Source organism: Alligator mississippiensis, chromosome 1 (assembly GCF_030867095.1).
Source record: "Alligator mississippiensis isolate rAllMis1 chromosome 1, rAllMis1, whole genome shotgun sequence".
Classification (NCBI taxonomy): Eukaryota; Metazoa; Chordata; order Crocodylia; family Alligatoridae; genus Alligator; species Alligator mississippiensis.
In genome coordinates, this window is record NC_081824.1 from 11,409,550 (window position 1) to 11,431,684 (window position 22,135).

Sequence of the window (22,135 nt, forward strand, 5' to 3'; positions counted from 1 at the left end):
TGCTTGCTCCTACCTTGGGGGTCTTCAAAAGGAGGCTAGATAATTGCCTAGCCGGGGTCGTTTGACCCCAGCATTCTTTCCTGCCCATGGCAGGGGGTGAGACTTGATCTGCTCAGGTTCCTTCTGACCCTACCATCTATAAAACTATGTTGAGCTGGGGAAAAGCAGCCCTGGCTGAGAAGGGATACAGGTGATCAGCCTGCCAGCCTGGGACTGCTTCTGCCTGTTTCAACATGCTCTGGACGGGCTGACTGGGGCACGAGGCTGCTTTGGTGTGGGGCTAGCTGGCAGGAGGCCCCACACTGAAGCACCCTCATGCCCCAGCCAACCCGATCAACATCTGCACGTACGTTGCTGTGGAGTGCACAACTCCACTGAAAGATAGTGCTTGTGCTTACAAGCACTAACCTACAGTGAAGTTAAAGTAGTTTACTCCATGCTAATAGCACTGCACTTGTAGACTGCAGAGCTAATTAGGCAACACTGCAGTGCATGTCTTGTGTAAACACGCCCAGTAAAACTTTGGTGTCTTGCACTTTTCATGTCCTAGGAAACCCTGGGCTGTGTAGTAGCAAGCCCATGTGAAAAGTACATGACTTTTCTTCCAGAATTATGGTGTGGATTTGATTTCCTTCAAGAAACAGATTCAGCTTCCAAAATGGCTCAACATTGGACTAATTTGCTTCCATAGATGCCCCATGGACTTCAATGACAACAGAGTTATTACAATCCTCGGCATTTTTAAGCATCCCTCCTTCAGCGCAGTGTTCATCCACCTGGATGCCCGGCACCCCAGCTCCAGGGCCCAGTCAGGAAACACCTCTCATCATTTGCTCGGTTTGGAATATGCCACATTCCATGCAAAGTGGGAACTGGATGACCTCCCTGCTGAACCAGAATGTTGTACTAAGCGCTAAGAAAGTAAAGAAAGGAGAGTTACAGACTTCTCTGCCAACCAGCTATGCAGTTTGTTTAAAAGTAAAACACCAAAGACACACGTGCTTCAATCGCCCCTCTCCAGGGGGAGGAGATTAATTACTTCCTAATCCCATGAGAGTTAAAATCCTCCATTGTACATGATGTTTGTGCAGTAGTCTGTGTTCTCCAGCATTACACCGTGGTCTAGCTTGTTCTGCTCACCCTCTCATTTTAACCCTTCCAACCACCTGCTTGCTGAAGAGAAATGGATTGGGCTGATCCCGTTCCGATATTTCTGGTGGTTGCCCTGACCCTCATGTTTATTATAAAAATTGCAAGGTTCTGGAGTACCCGCATCAGAAAGGATTTTCCCCCAGGACCAAGGCCTTTACCCATCATTGGAAACCTGCACATCATCGATCTGAAGAGACCCTACCGGACTCTCATTGAGGTAAATCTTTCTCTTCTCCCATAGAGCATTACATACCATTACACCACCTTGTTCCAAAAGACAAAAGGATTTTGTACAGCTTTTGTGAATGCCTTGTTTTTGAGAATACCTCGTGGTATTGAGGGGCCATTGGCACTTTTCCTCCATTTCAAGCTCATGTTGCCTCTCCCCTTCCCCTGCTGGTTCTCCTCCGCTTGCTCCGGCGGACGCTGCTTTTCTTGCAGCTGGTGCACTCATTTCTTTTCTTTTTGCTAACTGTCGCAAGGAGCTGGGCATCATGTTGCACTTGATCCGTCTCTGCCTAGAGGTGCTCTCCTTTGGCCTGAAGACTTTTCCACTTCAGCTGTAAAATGGGGGAAATTCTGAGTGGATGAAGCATAGTTGCTACTTCTGGCATCTTCAATCCTGCTTCCCTCTAGTAAATCATCCTCAATATTTCCCCCAACAGATGGTATCTCTGCCAGGAATCTGGGTCAGAACCTCTATCAGTCATGGGCCCTTGCTTATCTTGTGGTTCTTGGTGTACAATAAGTCACTGCCTGTGCTCTGCTAGCTCCTGAGAATTTAGTTTTCTCTGAAGAGTTCATGGTTTTTCTACAACTGCTCATAATTCATCTTTCCCATCCTAACTATTCATAGTCCCTTTTCCAAAAGCCCTACAACGCATTTTTTCTCTGATTTCTTTATGAACAGGGCTCTGGCTGGGGCAGGTCATGGGGCAATCAAGAGTTCCATGGCTCATTCAGGGGCATGGATGGAGGAGCCAAAGTGGGGCACATGCTCCCCCCAGCCCCGTGTGCCCCCCCCCACCACCTCCCACCGCTCCACCCTGCACTAACTCCCAGGAAGGAGTCGGGGGAAGCTTGCATGCAGCAGCCATAGCCACCAGACTGTGCCTTGCATTGCCCCCACTCAGTGTCCAGCCACAAGCAACCACCCCCGCATTTTCCCTACTCACTCCCCATCCCAGGGCGGAGGCAGTCAGGGGCCAAGGAGCGGGGCAGGAGATCTAGGGAGCAGCACAACGCACTTCCCTCCATGCCTGCTCCCCTCCTCTTCCTCCCAACCGCCTCATGCTCCCTGCCAGCTCTGGCCTGGGGGTACGCCACACCATACTTCCAAACAACAGGCAGCAGGGAGTGGAAGGCAGCACGGTGGGGAGCAGGTGCCACACCGTGCTTCACAAAACATGTGCCATGGGGTGCCCCATGGCAGACAGCGTGCCACATGGCCACATCCTGTGGCAAGGAGCACATTGTGCCCTGCAGCAGGCAGCGCACTGCACCCCTGACCACCTGGCCCACCCCCTGGCCCCCGACCGCCTTTGCTTCCTCCTGTCTGTATGTCTGTTTGTAATGCTCCAGGCCAGCCAATCTGACCTGCCCTGTGGGTGGTGCATGCGCAGTTGCCCTGGAGCATTACAGACAGACAGACAGACAGACTAAGGTTTGTATTATGTTAGAATGCTTCCTTTCATCATTGGTGACACTTACAGGAAATCTATTACTGCCACTCAATCCCACATACTCTGCTAACAACGATGATACAGCTCCTGAGCTACCTGCACCTCTGACCACTTTGTGGCCTTCTCGAGGGCACCCTTTAACTCACAGGCCGCTTTCTCCACATACGCATCCCACATATCTAGCAGAAATCTGAATGTGATACTTCCTCCCTGTAATATCTTCTAATAGCTCCAATCAAAGATGGATGTTAAGTGTGCTCTTTATTTCAATCACAGGCGATGCTTGAGGGGACACGGGGGGCACGTGGTGTCCACCCTGAGATTGGCCTTCGCCAGCCAGGGAGTGGGGGTGCCGAGAGAAGCTCCAGCGGGACTTCTGGTTTTATCAGAGATCAGCCACTGGGGGAACACCCCCTCACCCCCACCCCCCACAATCAGGAGGCACCAGTCGCCCATGATTTCAATGACATTTTTGAGTCCAAGTTTGCATTAACAAATCACTGCGCTCGCTGTGGATTCCGAATGCAAATAACAGGCAGATCTTTATTCATGCAGCCAATGTGTACAAATATCATTATGCCTCCCTCCTGTAACTGAAAGGGAAAACCTTCAGGTGACACTATTTAAAGGTATGTTCTTTATAGTGTCCATAAACATGAATTCATTTCCTACAAATCATTCAGAAGTGGGCAGAGGGATAATGGATTGGCATGTCTTTCTCTGTTTGTCTAAATTATTCTTTCCATAATGTCAATTTTTTTCAAGCAAACATCTCTGCTGTAGCTTTGTTGACTTCAGTAGGTGAATTTGGCCCACTGCTTGTGAAATACTTGTATTTTTTCCTCATTTAAGCTGTCAAAATCATATGGGCCAGTCTTCAGCATTCAGATGGGATTCACAAAGATGGTGGTGCTCTCAGGCTACGAGACCGTGAAGGAAGCTCTGGTGAATCAGGCAGATGCATTCGCAGAGAGGCCTAAAATTCCAGTATTTGAAGAATTATCCAAAGGAAATGGTGACTTATATTTTATTGTTACTCATAAACTAACTTGACTCAAGCAAGTAGAAATGTTGCCCCATGTAGGGAACAGATGGTTGAGGTGCTAATGTGCCTGTTTGTACCCTCATCCTTCTAAATCTATTTAAATAACAGGAACTTCAGTGCAGTCAGCAGGTGTAGTTGAAGACAAAATAGGCATGGGTGAGAGCAGAGACAAACATGCTGAGCATCATGGAGAAATAAGACTTCCTAATACCTCCTTATCCTCACTATACATAAGTATAAGAAAAACTACAGGCTAACTAGCAGGTCATTAAACAAGGCAAGAAGATCCCAAGTGCTTCTCAAATAACACGCACCTAGCAAAACTTCTGTATAAGAAAACCCTATATGGATAAGGAAATGTAACCGTCAGGTGTTACCCCTGCTTGTGACACCTTACCATTGGATATTTTCTGGACAGTTTCTCTCTTCTGAATGATTGTAAATCTCTATAAATATGGTGCTTTTATATTAAATTAAATAAAAAATATATATTTAATTAAATTTACCTGCATTACAAAAACAGTTAGAGAATGAATATATTATTATCTAAGCATGTTGACTGCTGTATTTTATGACAGTATGGGTAAGTAAGAAAAAAAATCAGAAGCACAGAAAAGTAGGACTGGAAGGGACCTAAAGAGATCATTTGCTCCAAACCCCTACTCAAGAAAGCAATTTCTCTCATGAAACCATCCTAGACAAGAGTTTACAATATAAAAATTCTCTTTAAACCTTGCTGGGAAGGGATTTCAAGTACACAAATTATTTTATGGAGGGAGAAACCCCAGTCTAGCCAGGTGATGGGTTCCTCTAGTGTGGGTGACATATGTTCACTTTTCTGTTGAGCAGTGCTTGGAACAGAAACTCCCCATGTTCCAGAAGACAGCTCTAATTGAGCTATGCTTTTCTCTGTAAAACATGTTTTTCATTAGATTTTTAAAACATTCATTTTCATTCTGCATTGGAATAAAAACAGATCTTGGAAACTAACAATGTTTTCTAAGAAGGTATATGGCGGCTTTTCTACCCAAGCACTAATCTAACCAAATGTTATGAAAGGAAGAGTAATATTTTCAATATTTCTAAGCATTGATTTAAATTATTCTTGTGACCTGAAGTCTTTGCTTTTCTTTAGGAATTATTTTTGCACGTGGTGAAAACTGGAAAGTGATGCGAAAATTTACTCTCTCAACCTTGCGAGACTTTGGGACGGGCAAGGCAGCCATTGAGGACCGGATAGTTGAAGAGTGTGAACATCTGATAGAGAATATTGAATCTCAGAAAGGTGGGTGGGGGCTTAACTTCAGACAACCTCTACTATTTTGCTTCATGCCTTGTAAGATGCATAAAAGTATCATGTTTCATGAAATGTTTTCCACTGAGGAACTGTAAAATCTTGCTGATTCTTTTTCAATTATTTGCTAGAGAAATTAAAGGTAATTTATACAGCACGGAGAGCAGTACCTCCAGTCATTGCTTTCTCCTCCTCTTCCATGTCTTGGAATTTCAAATGCCCATGAACACAGACCCTCTCCATCCCCAGTCTTTGGGACTGACAACGTTTGGGCTCAAGGCAACATGAGCTTGAATGGGGATCCATGAATCTTGATCCATACTGTGATGTTAATGGAAACTGCCTGCCCCTCCAGGGCAGATCCTCCATCAGTGATAATATTTTCTCAGTTCACAGCCTTCACAGATTGAAGTGGGAAGTAGCTTTAGGGACAGATAAACTAGGACCACAAAAAAGCTAACACATTCATTCCTTATTTCAAGACAGGTCCCTCTAAATTAATTGAATGTAAGGTCTCCTTGACTGTGAATATAATATGCATCTACAGTTTTCTTCAGAAGAATCCATTATAAGTTATTACCTCTTGGTTGAAGATGGTTTCATGATGGTTGGAAACAGCTCTTGATGTCCAACTCCTGGATTCTGTATATGATCTGCAGGATTCAAGAAGAGAGAGACTGATGCCTGTGTGTTTGCCTCTAAATGGGGCAGACATAAAAGATCAACAACAAAAGCAAAAGAATAAGACGGATATAACTGAGCAAAACCAGTTTTTTAGGTCTAGATTTCAATTGATTTGTAACCAAGCAACTGCTGAGCTCATCAAGCAAGGGGAAGAATGAGGCTGCGCAGAATGGAGCAGAAGGGACTGGAAGTTATTATAGGTCAAGCAGGGCTCTGAGCAACTGTGTATTGTAGCCCAGAACTAGAGGAGAGGAAGAGTGAACCAGAGATACGAGGTCCAGGAAAACTAAACCTAGGATCAGGAAAGGAAGCAGTCTCAAAGAGAGAGCTGAAGAGTTTTGAGGAAACTGAAGCAGGATATGGCATACGGGGTATTTTTATTATCATTATATCACTTCTGCTTTCTAAAACAGCAATAGGTTTAGAATTGCTTCTGCATATACTCTCATGCTTGTTCCAACAGTCATGTATTCCTGATTGGTTAAACTGTTACCCAGAGGACCCCCTATGTTCTGGGGAAAGTCTGCTCCATCTCTTGGAGAATCCTGGGGCCTAAGACAGATGGATTGCCGGTCCCACATCTAGTAATGGGGACCACGCTGGGTAACTTTTCCCTTAACATTAACCCAAGAAGCCATAGAAGTCAATGCCAAGAACCTGCACAGACATAGCGAGACCAAGGGCATGTGGATCCAAACATGCCAGCCTCATAAGTAGCCATCAAGGAAAAGCTCCATGAGATCTGCAACAGTGGGTAAGGCTGTGTCAGGAAGCAGGAACTCAGTATGCCTGGACTAAGTTCTTCATTGTGCCACCAAGCTTTGGTGTGACCTCAGACAAGTTACTTCCTCTGTCTTGGCCTCAGTTTTCCCTCTGTAAATGAGAATGATAATATTTGCTCTAATCCACTCTTTGTTGTGATAGCTTAGGTCTTTTATTCACATGCTCTGGGAGTGCGGGGTGCTGGGGCACTTTAATTAGAGCAGCTCTGACAGCCATTCTAATTAAAGTCCCCAGACCATCTCACGTATTAGCATCCCCATGCTGAAAAATGGTGGTGGGGGCACTTTAACTAAAACTTATCACACAAATTAGGTAAAGCCCTCACGCTGCCATTTTTCAGAGCAGGGACGCTGATACACGTGACACTGGAGTCTGCTGGAGCACAGTAATTACTGTGCTGTAGCAGAATTGATTAAGCAAGTCTGCTCCGATGTATTGTACTTTCAGCGCGTCGGAGCACAGCCTCGCTGCACACATATAGCCACCCTTAGATTGCAAGCTTGCTGAGCATGTCTAGGCACCCTTAAATTGCAAACTCTTTGGGCCAAAAAGTACCTCTCATTTGTATGCACAGTACCTAGGAGAATGATGGCCTGAGTTTGGACTGCAGTCACTATGTGCTATGGTTAAATAATAAACATGACTTTTTATTAATGATCCTTTTTCACAATTTCTTCGTTGTTTTGAATTTCTTTTTAGGCAAACCCTTTGATCCCACAATAATAATGAATGCAGCAGTCGCTAATATAATCGTAACCATATTACTCGGAAAGCGGTTTGGCTATGAAGATCCCCAGTTCATTAGACTCCTATATTTGATTACTGAAAGTATAAGGGTTAGTGGATATCCCTCAGTTGCAGTAAGTTTGAGTTACTTTATCTTACTGTTCAAATAGAAGCATGTTGTTGTTTGACTTGTGCAGAATATTAAATCTTTCCTACTAATCAGAAACAGCCTGCTGAAATGGAGGAGAACATGTAGGTCCACCTGGGTACTTCCTCTCACATATATACAGCTGAGAACGTCTCGCATTACAAAACTGACTGAAGGATAATAATACGTACATTTTCTACTTATAAGCCCCAAAATATACACAGCAGAAAACTTATTGTTTAAAAAAGGGCAGTGCCCTAGGTCCTGTGATGCAGCTGGGTAAGTTATCTTGTGTACAGCTCCTTCCTCCCACAGCTGCTGTAGGTCCTGAGCTGGATCATTGAGAACTAGGTCCATCATCCCTCCATGGCTGCCATGTAGTCCTACTCAGAGTGAAGCATCCTGTCTCCTTAGGCAGCTACGCTCTGCTGATACATTAACCTCTTGACTAACACCCTACCATTTCTTGCAGGGCTTTTAACGATGCATAATCCTTTCATGCTGCTGAAACATATCCCAGACAAACAAGGCATATGAATGGAGGCAGAGTTCTTGAAGCTACAGTTTGGTGCACTGTTCCTCTAAATCATACTTGGATGTTCTTTCTTGGGGAGCTCCCGCATCTCTTCCCTCTCTTTTTTTTCATGTCACTTACTGGATTTGAGCATGTAGCGTCAACAGGTTAGACAGTAGCTTTGCAATTATTGCTTCCCCCCTGTATGCTCCTAGATAAGGCAGGATCAGCTTATGAGTGAAGTCTTATGAGCTGTTCGTACCCCCACGTGCTAGAAAAGAACTCCCTATTGCCTCAGTTAGCTAGTTTGCAAATTAAGCATGCAAGCATTCATTTAATTTTGTTAAGTACTTTCAGACCCTTGATTTATAAGTGTACATACATGAAGTATTCTCAATGCTTATTTTTCCTTTTTGTATCTTCTCTTATTTTTTAGGTCTATAATATGTTCCCAGCCCTTGGATTTCTCCTGAAGGGTCACAAAACTCTTCTTCGAAATAGAGACGAAATACGTGCTTTTGTACAAATTACTGTCATAGAACACCTCAAAAACCTAGACAAAAACGATCAGAGAAGTTTGATTGATGCTTTCCTCATAAAACAGCAGGAGGTAACTGGGCGTCTGAAATTTTTTCAGACTTGCATGTTTCCTTCCTGTATATTGGAGCTAAAAGCACAGCTGCATGGTAGTGTAACTCGAGTGAAGTACCTGCCTGACAAACTAGCTGAGGTACCTAAAAAGCTTGCTGCTGTTAGCCCCTTTGGAACCAAATATTTCCCTAAAAATGCTGCCAGTTTTGCAGAAGATGAGGATAGTCAGGTACTGTTGCTGCAACCCTGATGATTTACAAGTCCTGCACAGAATCCTGTTCCCCTGAGTACAGCAGGAATTATATAGGAAGAGACGGTCTCTTTGTCACCATCCCCCTTTTCTTAAGTGTATGTCCTAACCTCTAAGGGCTATGTACATGCCACGATTTTTGACATTTCATGTGCTTCAACTGCGAGTCTGTTTGCATGAGCAGAATTCCCCAATGCTTTAAAATATGCATTAAACTAAAACTCCTCAGACATAATTTAATTTGGCTCAGCAGGAATTAAAGTGTCATGTCCATGGATTCATTGCATGCAAACACCAAGACACTCAAAGATGTGTAATGAACCTCTTTGTCCACCAGATGGTGCTGTGACTTTTTTGCAGTTCGCCCCTTCAAATTGCTTTCACTTTTGAATTGCTTGCACCGTTTTTTTTTCTTGTGTGGTTGGCTGGCTCCCTGGTTCCTCAGCTGCATGGCAGGGCATGAGCACAGGGTGAGTGGGGGGACCCCAGGCCAGAGGGGCAGCACTGGACCATCCCACACTCCTGCAGCACTGGCCAGGGAATGTGGGATCTTAATTAGTTCAAAAACCTAGTGTATGTAAACACAGATGCGACGCTCCAAAGTAAACAAGTTTAAATGTTATATACCTAGTCAATTTAATGAGGATTAAAATCTCTGGTGTGTATAGGACTCCCATGGCACAACATAGTCTGGGATAGGCCTCACCCATGATTTCCTTTCAAAAATGATCCACATTGTAAACAATATTGAAATATTCATTGGTCTTAGAGACAGAGAAGGACACTGTTCTTTAGTGACTGAGATATTCATCTAAGTTGAGAGAGATTGTGATTCAATTCCTTACCCCAGTGAATATTTAAGCATTTTATACAACTTTGACAGAAAGAATTAGGAACAGTCCACACCAGAGTACACAATATCTTGGTAGTTAAATTGCTCTCCAGTAAAGTGGGAGAGGTAGATTTCTGAGATGTGCTGAGAGGAGGGACTTGAGCCTGTCCCTCACCCTCCAGGTCAATAGTCTGGCCAATAGATTATGATGGAGGAGTCTGTGGTGGTAGCACCTTCTATCAATCATCTTTTGCCAGAAATGTCTTGCTTAACAAGCCTTCAGGATAGTCACCACATGAACCCCAAATGACGGAGGGTACTTTCCTACAGCCTGGATTTGTGCCTCAAAAACTCTGTGAGAAAAATAGCTTAGGTCACATCCATCTCCCTTGCATGTCCTCCCCTCTAGCTCTCAGTGTACTCCCTTTATGGGTCCCAGTCTTCAGTGCCTGCCCCTTGTAGGCATGAAGCAGCTGGTCAACTAAATCAGGGTGGACAAGTCCATTAAATGTCAGGCACCAAAAAGTCTGTGGCCAACACATTGTATATCACTGTGACCAAATCCTTTCTAGATCTCACCCTAGCTGTAGATCTCAGGACTGTTATGGTTATAGAGGGAAAATATCTGTATCTACAAATTCAGGCCTGCCAAGAGGCTGAGCATGTCAACCCTGATGCAATAATAGACTTAAAGAGAAGCACACCTTGAAGCTCAAAGGACATCCCATTGATGCTGAATTGTTTTTAGAATGTCTCCTGCCATCAGTGAGTTTGATTATGTGTTTAAATCAAAGCACGTGCATACGTAAATGACCAAACTGGGGAAAGATACTCAAGGCCTGGCAGACTGAGTTTGGGTAGAGAAATCAGTGTGTTTCTCAGGGCATCTGATCACAACCTTTTTAGTTTTTGCTTGAAATTAAATAATACAGACCTTATTTAGTACCTATTTCTTTGTTTGCTAAGATACAAACTTCCAATAGAGACTCTGTAGTTTTAATCTATATTTCCTTCCCACTTCTTAGGAGAAAAATGACAATGATGGTTATTTCCACAATGAGAATTTGAAAAGCCTTGTAGGCAATTTGTTTGCTGCTGGCATGGAGACCACTTCCACTACACTACGCTGGGGCTTTCTCCTAATGATGAAGTACCCCAAAATTCAGAGTAAGTGCTCTTGTAGCAATTGCCATTATGGCCAACACACCACACCTGGAACTGTGGAACTCCAAAGTTAATTGATCAGCTGCTACAGGTAAAACAGGCTCTGAAGTAGAGTGGAATACCCAATTACCTGTGGGGGCACATTTCTTGCACGAAAACCACTCTCCCTGCAATCTCACAGTTCTAATACTCAAAGGGAATTTACAAAATACCTTTCACAGGTGAGCATATGAACTTCACTTCATCAACCTACTGATACAAAAAATTGTAGACTAAATATAGACATTGGATTTATCACACAATATAACCTGCCTGACATCTGACTTCCCAGGTAAAATCCTCCATTTTTACCAGCTATTCTCATTCCCTTCCCTACCACCCTCCTGTCTCTCATCCTTTGACTACAGCTACATCCATTCTCCCCTCCCTCCCCATACCCCACCATGGGTCTCTCACCTACTAACCAATTTACATTTTAACTGATCGGCTGTCATGCATAGGTACTGGCCTCTGGCTGTTTTACCACTGCATCAAGGAAGAGCACAGACCATCTGCAAATGTTTCCTCAGCCTGACAAATGGTGTTTGTGCCTGAAAGCTTGCAAAGAAGAATTTATCCAATTATTTCAGTTGGTCTAATAAAAGAGATTGGATTTACCCAGAGAACCTTGTCTGCCTATGTCCTTAGGCTACAACACAGCTACAACCTATACCCTTGGATAAAACTGCATAATCTAGAGTACTATGGCTCCAGCAAAGTCTTTCCATCTAGCACCTGTTAAACTATGCTATGATTTGGTAATTTAATGAAGGGAGTCAGCTACCCATGTATTTTCAGAAGCTCTGTACTTTTCTTTCAGCATGCTGAATACATGAAAATATCTGATGTTATTTGTACCCCATTAAGTATAGAGAGAGAGAAAGATTTTTAGACTTGCATTGATTTAGCCTATGAGCTTATAAATTTCATGCTAAACACATACAACATTTCTTTGGGATTTGGAAATGCTGGTTTCCTTCTTAAAAGGTTAAATTTCTTTTGCAGAAAAAGTCCAAGATGAGATAGCAAGAGTTCTAGGATCAAATCCACCGCGAACTGAACATCGAACTAAGATGCCCTACACGGATGCCGTTGTCCATGAAATCCAGAGGTTTGCCAATATCCTGCCATTGAATCTACCTCATGAAACTACTGTAGATGTCACTCTCAAAGGCTACTTCATTCCAAAGGTAAGATGCTTGTAGCGTTGCTCTCCTTCCCTCTTCTTCTGTGACATCCACGCTTTAGGACCCCTGGCTTGGTTGCTGCTGTCAAATCAGACAATCAGAAATCAGCTGACAGTATTCATCAAGTATTCCTGATATACCATTTATTGCCTATTACCATAGCAATGATCAAGTGGATGCAGATGGTGTGGTACATCACCACTCAAAACACAATGCATATTTTACCACATTACAAAAAGCTAGAAGCTTTACTAATAAGCTAGAGGCCTGGGGATATATTCTTCAGGTTAAGATCAGAGCAAAAACAAAAATATATATTTCTTGGAATGTGCATTAATTTGTTATAGCATATATTGTGAATAAAAAACAACAAATGAGGCAAGAATAATCAAAATCCCAAGCTTCATTAGTCCTGCAATCATTAGAATTAAATGTACACTTCTCTTTCAGATTCATAAAACATATTTAGCATGCATGAGCATCTTGACAGTGCATCCAGTGCTTCACCAAAAGTTATTTCCATACCCAAGTTAATGTTTTTACTTTTCGCTAGAATTAAAAGCAGTCTGAAGGACTGTACAATATGAGTTTCAACAACAGGAGAACCTAAAATGCAGCAGAATTGCAGAGGGAAGGTTAGCCTGATTAGTTGAACATCAAGACCATTAAGAAGAAGGGAGGGTCATTAACACCTGTGGAATGAAATTGAGAAGGAATCAGGTAGATGATAATGAGCCATGAAATCAACTGACTCCCTCAGAGCTCCCTGACTAGAAATGCTGCTGCACTGCCAGGCAGTTGGTTTTATACTTTTGGTGGACCAGGAATGATAGAGAGGTTGGGGGTGCAACAGGAGCATTGAACGTGCCCCTCCCCTACCCAGCCTGCATCTGCCTCAGATCAAGTGACCAGATGCCTTCACAGGAAGCTCCATGGATCTGTTTTTCAGAATACCTACATCATCCCCTTGCTGGCCTCTGTGCTGCAAGACCAGTCTCAGTGGGAGAAGCCAGATGTTTTCTATCCTGAGCATTTTCTTGACTCTGAAGGAAAATTTGTAAAGAAAGAGGCCTTCATGCCATTCTCAGCAGGTACCTTCTGTTTTCTACTTATTGCTGCGATGAAAAGAGAGCTAAAATTCAGTAGATTATAGCATAAACCTTATGTCCTCTCACTGTGTCTTACATGGACCAGGTTTCCCAGTTTGGCTTATCTATCCTCCCTCTCCCCACCCCCCACCCACTGCTGTAAGGGCTGTGATGGCAGAGTGGTTAAGCTGTCTTGCTACAACTCCAGATGTGTGAGAAGGTAGTTTATGCTGGATTTTTCCATGGTCGGCCCCCTCTAACCAAATCAGCTGGAAGTGGGAACTTGGTTATTTGGGTTGGGGAGTCAGGTGGAGAAATGTGATGCTAGCCACATTCTCCCTCGTGCTGGGCTATGAGAACCAGGATCTTTAGCCCTGCTAGCACAATGGGCTAGTAAGCTTCCACAAATCTCTGATCCTAATGAAATTTGATAGCCTCTGTTAACCTGGTGGATCAGACCATATCATTGCAACAGCTTCAATAATTCTATTAAAGTTATCAACCTTTGATTTTATAAATCGCAGTCATTAACAGCCAAAATTCTTCCCCAAGATGCTTGAGTAAAACTTCCCCTAGTTAGTGATCAGCCGGCCAAAGGCAAATGTAAAGGAACTTGCAGGAATACTACAACCATCAGGGGAACAGAATTCCCAGGAAGGGTGCCTTGTTTAGTTTAGCAAGAGGAAGTCTGAGCAGGAATAGCATGGCTATATATAAATGTAGTTGAGACACAGGACCCACTGAGGGACAAGGGTTATACTGGCAAAGGAAAAATGGGTATCAACTGTCCATGAAAAACACTTAGGCTGGAAATTAGACGAAGGTTTCTGCAGCAGCCTCCTGATGTTGGAAGCAAGAAATCTAAGGGGTTTCAAGTTGGACCTTAGTCATCTAATAGTGAGTGAACTTCTGGAGGCACCAAGCTGTCCCCACTGACTCCACGAAGACCCTAGAGACTTATCACTTCATATTTAGGTTACCTTACGGAGTCTGGGCACTTAGGGCACTTTTATATGTGCCCTGGGGCTGTCAGTGGGGAGCTTTATTTAAAGTGGTGCTGCATATTAGGGCTGTGCGAGTCTTCGGATCACGCTTTGGATCTGATGCTGCTTCAGACACTTCGGCTGGGATGTTTCATGCCCAGATCGAAGTGCGGGCTCAGGCACGTTATCTGAAGTGGTTCAGAGCATCTGAAGCACTTTGGATGTGCTTTGGGTGCTTCAGGCGCTTCAGACAGCTTGACTTAAAGTTAGAAGAGGAAGGGAGAGTATGGGGGGGGACTGAGGGGAGGAAGGCCAACATGTGTAGGTGTCCAGTGAGAAGGATTTTTCCCTGGCTGCCTTTCCAATGACAGTGTCTGTGGGGTGGGACTAGAAGCAGCATAAAAGCCTCTGTTTGGATGCATTCTGTACCTTTTCCAGCTTGTGCCCAGCTTTGTGAGAGGAACGCTCAGACTGAGACATTGCAGCTTGGTAGCTCAATACTAGTTGAACTTGCCTGCTCCTTTTTCTTGTCACAAAGGAGTGGGTAGGATTTATCTTATCTTAGCTTAGCTATTCTATTCAGTTATATTAGTATTACTATTCAATTCATTTCTTTGAATTTATATGTGCTCTTTTTTTGTGTGGAAACTTTGAAAAAAAGAAAGCTGTGTTACATCACTGTGCAGGAAGGCACAGATTGCTTGCACACACACAGTCACACAGATACACAGTCAAAGAAAGAGAGAATATAGAGAAAAATCAGATATTCATAGGAGAAGAAGACAGACAGCACACAATTTTTACATAACTCTTAACACTGAAGCAAACATTCAAAAAAGAGGCCAGTGCATGCACGCAACAGAGCAAATCAAATGCACAATACAAAAGGATTTACACACACACACAGACCTTTTGCAGCACGGGAAAGATCAATATGAAGTGTGCTGGAAAGGCAGGTGCCAGGTCTTCTGGCAGGGGAGGGAGAGGGGATAGGCGGAGAGCTAGAGCTGCAAGCCCCCTCAACCCCCCCCCAAACACAGACGCATTCTCTTCCCAAGCAGCCCTGACATCGGTGCTGCCAGTGGAAGCAAAGAGGTGGGAGCAGTGTCTGCATCTGACGTCCCTGCACCTGCACCACCTCCCCTCAGTCCAGAGGTAGACACCAGCAGTGGACTCACTGTCTCCTCCACCCGAATTTCAGCTCTCAGCGTGAGCCTCCCACTGCCAGAGGAGGAGCTGGAGCTGGAGCTGGAACCAGGGATGCTGAGCACTCTGGCTCAGGCAATTCTGGGGACTGAGGGGGAATCAGAGTTTGTGCTCCACACCCCTCAAGTTTCCCCTAGACCAGGTCTCCTCCGGAAATCAGCACCTTAAAAGAGGCTGAGGTTGTGGAGGCAAGTGGCTCAGCTGAGGCAGCTCCTGCTGGTGTGCCTCAGTCTGCTGAGAAGGGGGAAAACGCAGGATCCTCAGCATCACCCCAGAAGAAGAGGAGGAGTGTAGTTTGGGAGCATTTTGAGGTGGCAGATGATCCCAGGTTTGCCATCTGCCAGCACTGCCAAAGGCACATGAGCCATGGGATGGATGTGAGACAATTCTCCACCATGGCGATGCTGCTGCATCTCAGAAGGCAGCACCCCCTTGCCCTTCTTCCTGCTCAGCCTGGCACCAGTGCGATTGTGCTGAAAGGGAAGTCCCCCAATCACTCCAAAGCCCCCTTCTCCCCAAAGCAGAGGCAGGCCACCCTGGGGCAGTGGGGGAAAGGTGGACAGAAAGGAGGGCGCATTCCCAAGGCGAGAAAGATCACCCAGAGCACTGGGGAGATGCTTGCTCTGGATAGCCAGCCCTTCTCCCTAATTGAGAAGCCAGCATTCACGTGGTTTGTAGCACTTCTGGCCCCATTTTAAAAAAATGCCCATATGCTCCACCCTTAGCAAGTGGTACCTTCCCTGTATGAAGCGTGCAGGGAGTACTTGACAGAGGAGCTGTGCAAGGCAGGGCTGCAGGTAGCCTTGCACTTCACCTCCAACATCGGGAGCAGCTGGGGTGGCAATCATGCCTAACTCTCCCTCACAGGGCACTGATGCAATCAGTCAGGCCATCAGTGGGCTCTCCTCCAAGCTGAGGTGCTGGATGAGTCCCACACAGCAAGGGAGGTCATGGGGGCCATGAACCACATGGTGCAGGGGTGGCTCATTGGGCAGGCCGAGCTTACCAGTGGGTTCATGGTCACTGACAATGGGGCCAATGTGGTGAAGGCTGTCCGTGATGCCAACTTTGTTGGCATCTGCTGTATGGCACACAGGCTGCACCTAATAGTGAGGGATGCCTTGGAGGGGGACAGGGCTGCTGGTGACGGCACCACCACCACTACTGCTACAAGCCAGATGATTTCAAAATGCAGGAAGGTGGCAGGCTACTTCCACCGCAGCATCAAGGGAGACAAGATGCTGTGGGAGAAACCGGCAGAGCTGAGCATCCTGCAGCAGAAAATCATGCAGGATGTGGAGACTCGATGGAACTCCAAATTCCTGATGCTCGAAAGGCTGGTGGAGCAACATAAGGCTATCCATGAGATGGCCTTCCTTGGGGAGATTGGGAAAAGCGGTCCCCTGAACAGAGCTGAGTGGGGTACCTTATCCTAGATCTTGGTGGTCCTCAAGCCCTTCCTCGAGGCCACTAAGACCTTTAGTGCTGGCGATGCCCTCCTCAGCCAGGTGATCCCCCTAGTGAGGGAACTGGAGAACCAAACGGAGAAGTCCCAGGGGATCAATGTTCCTGGCTGGGGCAGGCCGCTGTCACCAGATGCGCAGGCAATGGTGAGGCGGCTATAGGAGGTCATCAGGAGATGGCTGGATCCCTTGTGGCCCAGTGCAGTCCACATGATGGCGGACATGTGCAACCTGAGTGTAAAGGGGAGCATGTGCACTGGCAGCCCCAAAACCCTTGATCACTGGATGCTGGTGCTGGTGAACCAAGTCAGGGAGGCAGAGGTTCTGGTACACTGCGACCTGCCGGACATCTGACACCCGAAGCACCTTTGCACTTTTACTTGCACTGCTACATCCCCCTCTCCCTCCTACCCCCCACCCTAGCCTGTCCCTCACCCCCTGACGCCTTCATTTCCATTTTCACTGACTGTCTTTCTTGCCTGCATTGCAAGCCAGGCCAGCCTCTGGCTTCTTTACTATCCCTTTCCTCCAGGACCAACTGCAGGTACTTCTTCAGCCTGACAAAGGGGTTTTCAACACTAAAGCTTCCAAAGATACATTTTTAAGTACTCCTTTTTTCCCATAATACACACATAGACATAAAAACACAAGAAAAGTCAACACACACCACGAGTAACATCATTTGTCCAACACAGCACAACACAACATCTTTACTTCTTGCTGTCAATTCCTTTAAAGAAAGAAAGGATCTGCGACAGTTCTTTGATGCTGATGCTGTTGCAACTGGTGTTGAGCCAGCTGAGTTATTTTACCTGTTGTCATGTAAAGTGGAGGACTGGGTGCGAGGCTGTAAGGGAGTAGGAGGCCTCAGTGGGGCACACTGCTGTGTTGTGCAGAGGCCCCGTTACCAGGAAGGGCACACCTTAACACACACACAATGTCACCCACCCACATCACGAGTTTTGCCTGTCAGCAGCTTGCGGTGCAGTTCCCCCCAAACCCCTGTGCCAATCTTCTTGAAACTTGGCAGGCTTTGTGGCCTGAGCAGGAGCCACCACCCCTGCAGTTTCCAGCCTGGTGCACCTTAACACACACAGGGTCATTTGTGTCATATGTTTTGCCTGCCCGCAGCTTGGGGTGCAGTTCCCCCCAAACCCCTGCATGTATCTTCTTGAAACAGACTTCATGCTCTCAGAAGAGGCTACCATCTCTGCAAGTTGCAACCAAATTGGAGATAAAACAGCAAAGTTAATAGATATTTCATTGATTCCCCGTTATAGCCTATAGCCAGATCTCTGAAGCAGCAAACCGATTTGGTGCTCTGGATCGGATTGCTGCCATCCAAAGTGGCTGGATCCAAAGCCAGATCAGATCGCTGCCTACTCACACAGGCCTACCGCGTCTCATGTATCAGTCTCCCCACCCTTCAAAAGAGCAGTGCAGGTGCTTGAACTGAAGCGCGTTCAACAAGCTTTATTTCAAGCACCCCTGCCACCCCCACATTTTGAAGCTTGGGAACACTGATACATGAGATGCTAGAGGCTGCTGGAGCAGGCTAATTGCCATGCTCCAGCCGACAGCTCCAACGTGCTAGAATTCCAGTATGTTGGAGCAGCCTCTGAGCCCGGGTATAGGTGTTCTTAGTGTCTTTAAGCCTTCCAATGCCTACATGAATGTAACCCATGCCGGTATACTAAGGCCAAGTACTCCAATGGATTTTGGATCCTCAAGGTGCCAGTAGCCCTGGGAACCCCTCAGGCAGACTACTAACTGAGGTGTCCCATGGAGATGTGTGTCCCTCACCCTCAGCACCCAGGAATTTGCACTGAACCCAATAAACATGTTATTCTTTAGTAAACACAACCAATTTATATACAGAAAAAACAAACAAAAATATAATAACAATACTTAATAACAAAACTATCAATTTAGATAAAATGTACAACTGCAACATTAGCTGGATAATTCCAGCACACTGGGCAGTCCCACTTATGTTAAACAACTTAAATAACTAAATTTAGCTCATTATAAACTTTGCAAACAGTTCCCCCCATAACCCAATGATTTTAATCTGGTCACAATGCACTTCCCATAATGATAAACAGCAACACAGCTATAACTATGCTCCACCAGTAGGTGGCAGAGGCAAGAAACAAAAGAGTCTAGGACAATATTTTTTTCTAAATTTCTGGACAATATAAATATAATTAAAACAAACAGATTCAAAGTAAAATGATGCCAAGATTGTGTCTTTTGTTTCACTTTTATTGTTCTGCAGGGCAAATTTCTTCTTTCAATGTTTCACCCAGTTCTTACTAACTGCTGCATTTTTAGGAAGAAGTCCTGCTCTCAGCTCCATCCTTTAAAGGGAGCTGGGTCTATCCAATCATAACACCCCATTGGCTTACTGTGGTTAAGGCATCCAGTTTCTGTGACCAATAGCCCACAAGAGAGTGATGTGAACTACACCTCAGACAGACACCTTTAGCTTCCCTAGCCTGAATGACCTAGTACTTGTATACCACTGGGTCAACTGGGAACAGCCTCTGCCATGAGTCCTTGCCAAACTGGAACGCATGTCTATGGAGCTGTAGCAAAACAGCTCAACCATCCCCCTGCCCTATTCATCTCTTGAAATCTGACATAACTAGATGTTTATGTTCTTAATAGCGGTATTTGTTGAGAAGAGATGCTGACCTTTCCCATTTGTCCCTTCTTACTGTTAAAGGGACTAAAACCTGCTTTTGAAATCCTTATGCTTGTTGTGCATTTCCTTGCAGGCCGCAGGATATGTGTGGGTGAGAATCTTGCCAAAATGGAGCTCTTCCTCTTCTTCACGAGCCTCCTGCAGAGGTTCACGTTTCACCCTGCCCCTGGCCTTTCCAGCTCAGACCTGGACCTCACCCCTGCAGTTGGGCTTGGTGCACTGCCAATGCCCTATCAGATCTGTGCAGTGCCCCGGGTTTAGGGCTTCTGCTCTAGCAGCCATGCCTTACCTGTGTGGTTTCATTTCCCTCCATTCCCCACCACCCTACCTCCTGCCGCACACATCCATACAACTCATTGCTTTCTTCTCTGCTTTCCACTTTGTGTGGAGCTGGGTGATTTTGGCGGGGGGCGGGGGGGGGGAGGGAGAGGTCGGGGTATACCACTGCTTTAGTGGCCTGGAATAAGGGCATACAGAATTTCTCAAATAGAATTTGCAAGTAAGTTAGTTAACTTGAGTTGATAGCCACAAACAGGAGCTGCCTATACCTCTTGTGCCAAGCATGCCTTAGTTTCATAGTTTCATAGTTTCGTAGGTTCATAGTAGGTAGGGTCGGAAGGGACCTGAGCAGATCATCAAGTCCAACCCCCTGTCATGACAGGAAAAAGTACTGGGGTCAAACGACCCCGGCAAGCTGTTCATCCAGCCTCCTCTTAAAGACCCCCAGGATAGGAGCAAGCACCACCTCTCTTGGAAGTTGGTTCCAGATCCTCACAGTGAAGTAGCACCTTCTGATATCTAGCCTAAATCTACCCTCTGCCAGCTTGTGACCATTATTCCTTGTCACTCCTGGTAGTGCTTGGGGGAACAGGGACTCCCCCAATGCCTGCTGGTCCTCCCTGACTAGTTTCTAAACGGCACTAGATCCCCCCTCAGGCTTCTCTGGTGGAGGCTGAACAGGTTCAGGTCCCTTAGCCTTTCCTCGTAGGGCCTGCCCTGCTCCCCCTGATAATGCGAGTGGCCCTCCTCTGGACCCTCTCCTTGTTATCCACATCCCTCCTGAAGTGCAGTGCCCAGAACTGGATTCAGTGCTCCAACTGTGGCCTGACAAGTGTCGCATAGAGGGGGAGGATCACCTCCTTGGACCTGCTCATGATGCATCTGTGGATGCATGACAAGGTGCGGTTGGCCTCCCTGACCGCGTCCCCACACTGCTGGCCCATGTTCATTTTGGCATCAGTAATGACTCCAAGATCCTTTTCTGCCTCTGTGCTGACAGGAAGGGAGTTCCCCAAACAGTAGGCATACTGCTGGCTCTTCCTCCCCAGATGCAGCACCTTGCATTTGTCAGTGTTGAAACCCATCCTGTTCTCATCCGCCCACCCCTGTAACCTGTCTAGGTCCGATTGCAGCCTATTCCTCCCTTCTAGCGTGCCAACTTCCCCCAGCATCTTAGGTTGCCTTGAGTCGGCCACTCCTGGTCCACCTCCTTTAGAGGGCACTTACTATATGTAAAATGCTTATCTGAAAACTCAAACTTTTCATGCTTTTCTTTTGCTTCCAGAAGATCTCTTGTGTGGTACAGCAGCTTAACAAGCTTTTCAGATGTCTTGAGGCTAGAGGACACATTTAGATAAGCCCTCCTATATATCACACAGCTTTAACTGTCTTCTAGTAACTCCTGTACACATCCAAGTTATGTTTCTTTGGCTAAAGCATATCTTCCAGAAAGACAAAAGTACTGATGCATGGCAATGCTGAGCATCACAGCACATCTCTTCAGGTGCCTTACCCTCCTAGCAAAATCTGAAACAATGTGAAGGTCTATTGCACATTTCCGGTGCCCAATTCCCCAAAAGGTGATGATATAGAGCTGTTTGCGCTTCTCCCAGTACCCTGTATGCAGTTTGTCAGGAATAATTCAGAAATGATTGCTTAGTTCATGAATGTCCGCCTTCTGAATGGAGAGTGGTTATATGCCATATGGCCCACAGGCCCCTGGGATGAATGCTGCATGTGCCACAGGGCCCTCTGCCATGTGAGTGGCCTCTGTCATGAAGGTGGCCTGGGCAGCCCATTGTCCTTACCTCCCTCCTGGCTACACATGCATCACAGACCACCAGCCCCTCCCTTGCTGTATGGGCAACCCAGCTCTGCTCCTACCCCTCAGATGGTGTCCTCCCACTACTGTCCCCCAACCCCAGCAGTTGGGGGCAGGAAGAAAAAGCCAAAAGATAGAGGGGAAGTCTGCAGACCCTGGCTGCCATAGCAGCAGGAACAACTGGGGAGAGGCAGCAGGGTTACATGAGGCCAGTGGGTCACCAGTTGGACAGCTCTAGCTTAGCAGGTCTGATTCAGCAAAAACCCATACATTCTTGACAACATTACCAAGCCCCTTGGTCTAGGTTTACTCTCAAATAAATCTTTATTAAATCTTTATTAAAATTTGTTTAAAATGTATTTACTCTCTAATAAATCTTCCCAACAGGATAGATGTGTGGTATAAGGTACTTGCCAACTTCTTATTCCAAAGGGAGCTTTGGGCAAAGTTACTACAGAGCAGGGACACCAAGTTAATTGCACTGCAACCTGGAGCT

The 22,135-nt window shown here is 45.8% G+C and overlaps 1 protein-coding gene across 1 annotated transcript; it reads left to right on the forward strand.

Moving 5' to 3' along the window:
- Positions 1-1,063: 1,063 nt before the first annotated feature.
- On the forward strand, positions 1,064-19,935 carry LOC132250883 (cytochrome P450 2K1-like). The gene is made up of 9 exons (XM_059728756.1): positions 1,064-1,369; positions 3,687-3,849; positions 5,015-5,164; positions 7,340-7,500; positions 8,465-8,638; positions 10,727-10,868; positions 11,910-12,094; positions 13,041-13,182; positions 19,612-19,935. The coding sequence occupies exons 1-9, from the start codon at positions 1,184-1,186 to the stop codon at positions 19,797-19,799; spliced, it is 1,491 nt and encodes a 496-aa protein (XP_059584739.1). The 5' UTR covers positions 1,064-1,183; the 3' UTR covers positions 19,800-19,935.
- Positions 19,936-22,135: the final 2,200 nt, after the last annotated feature.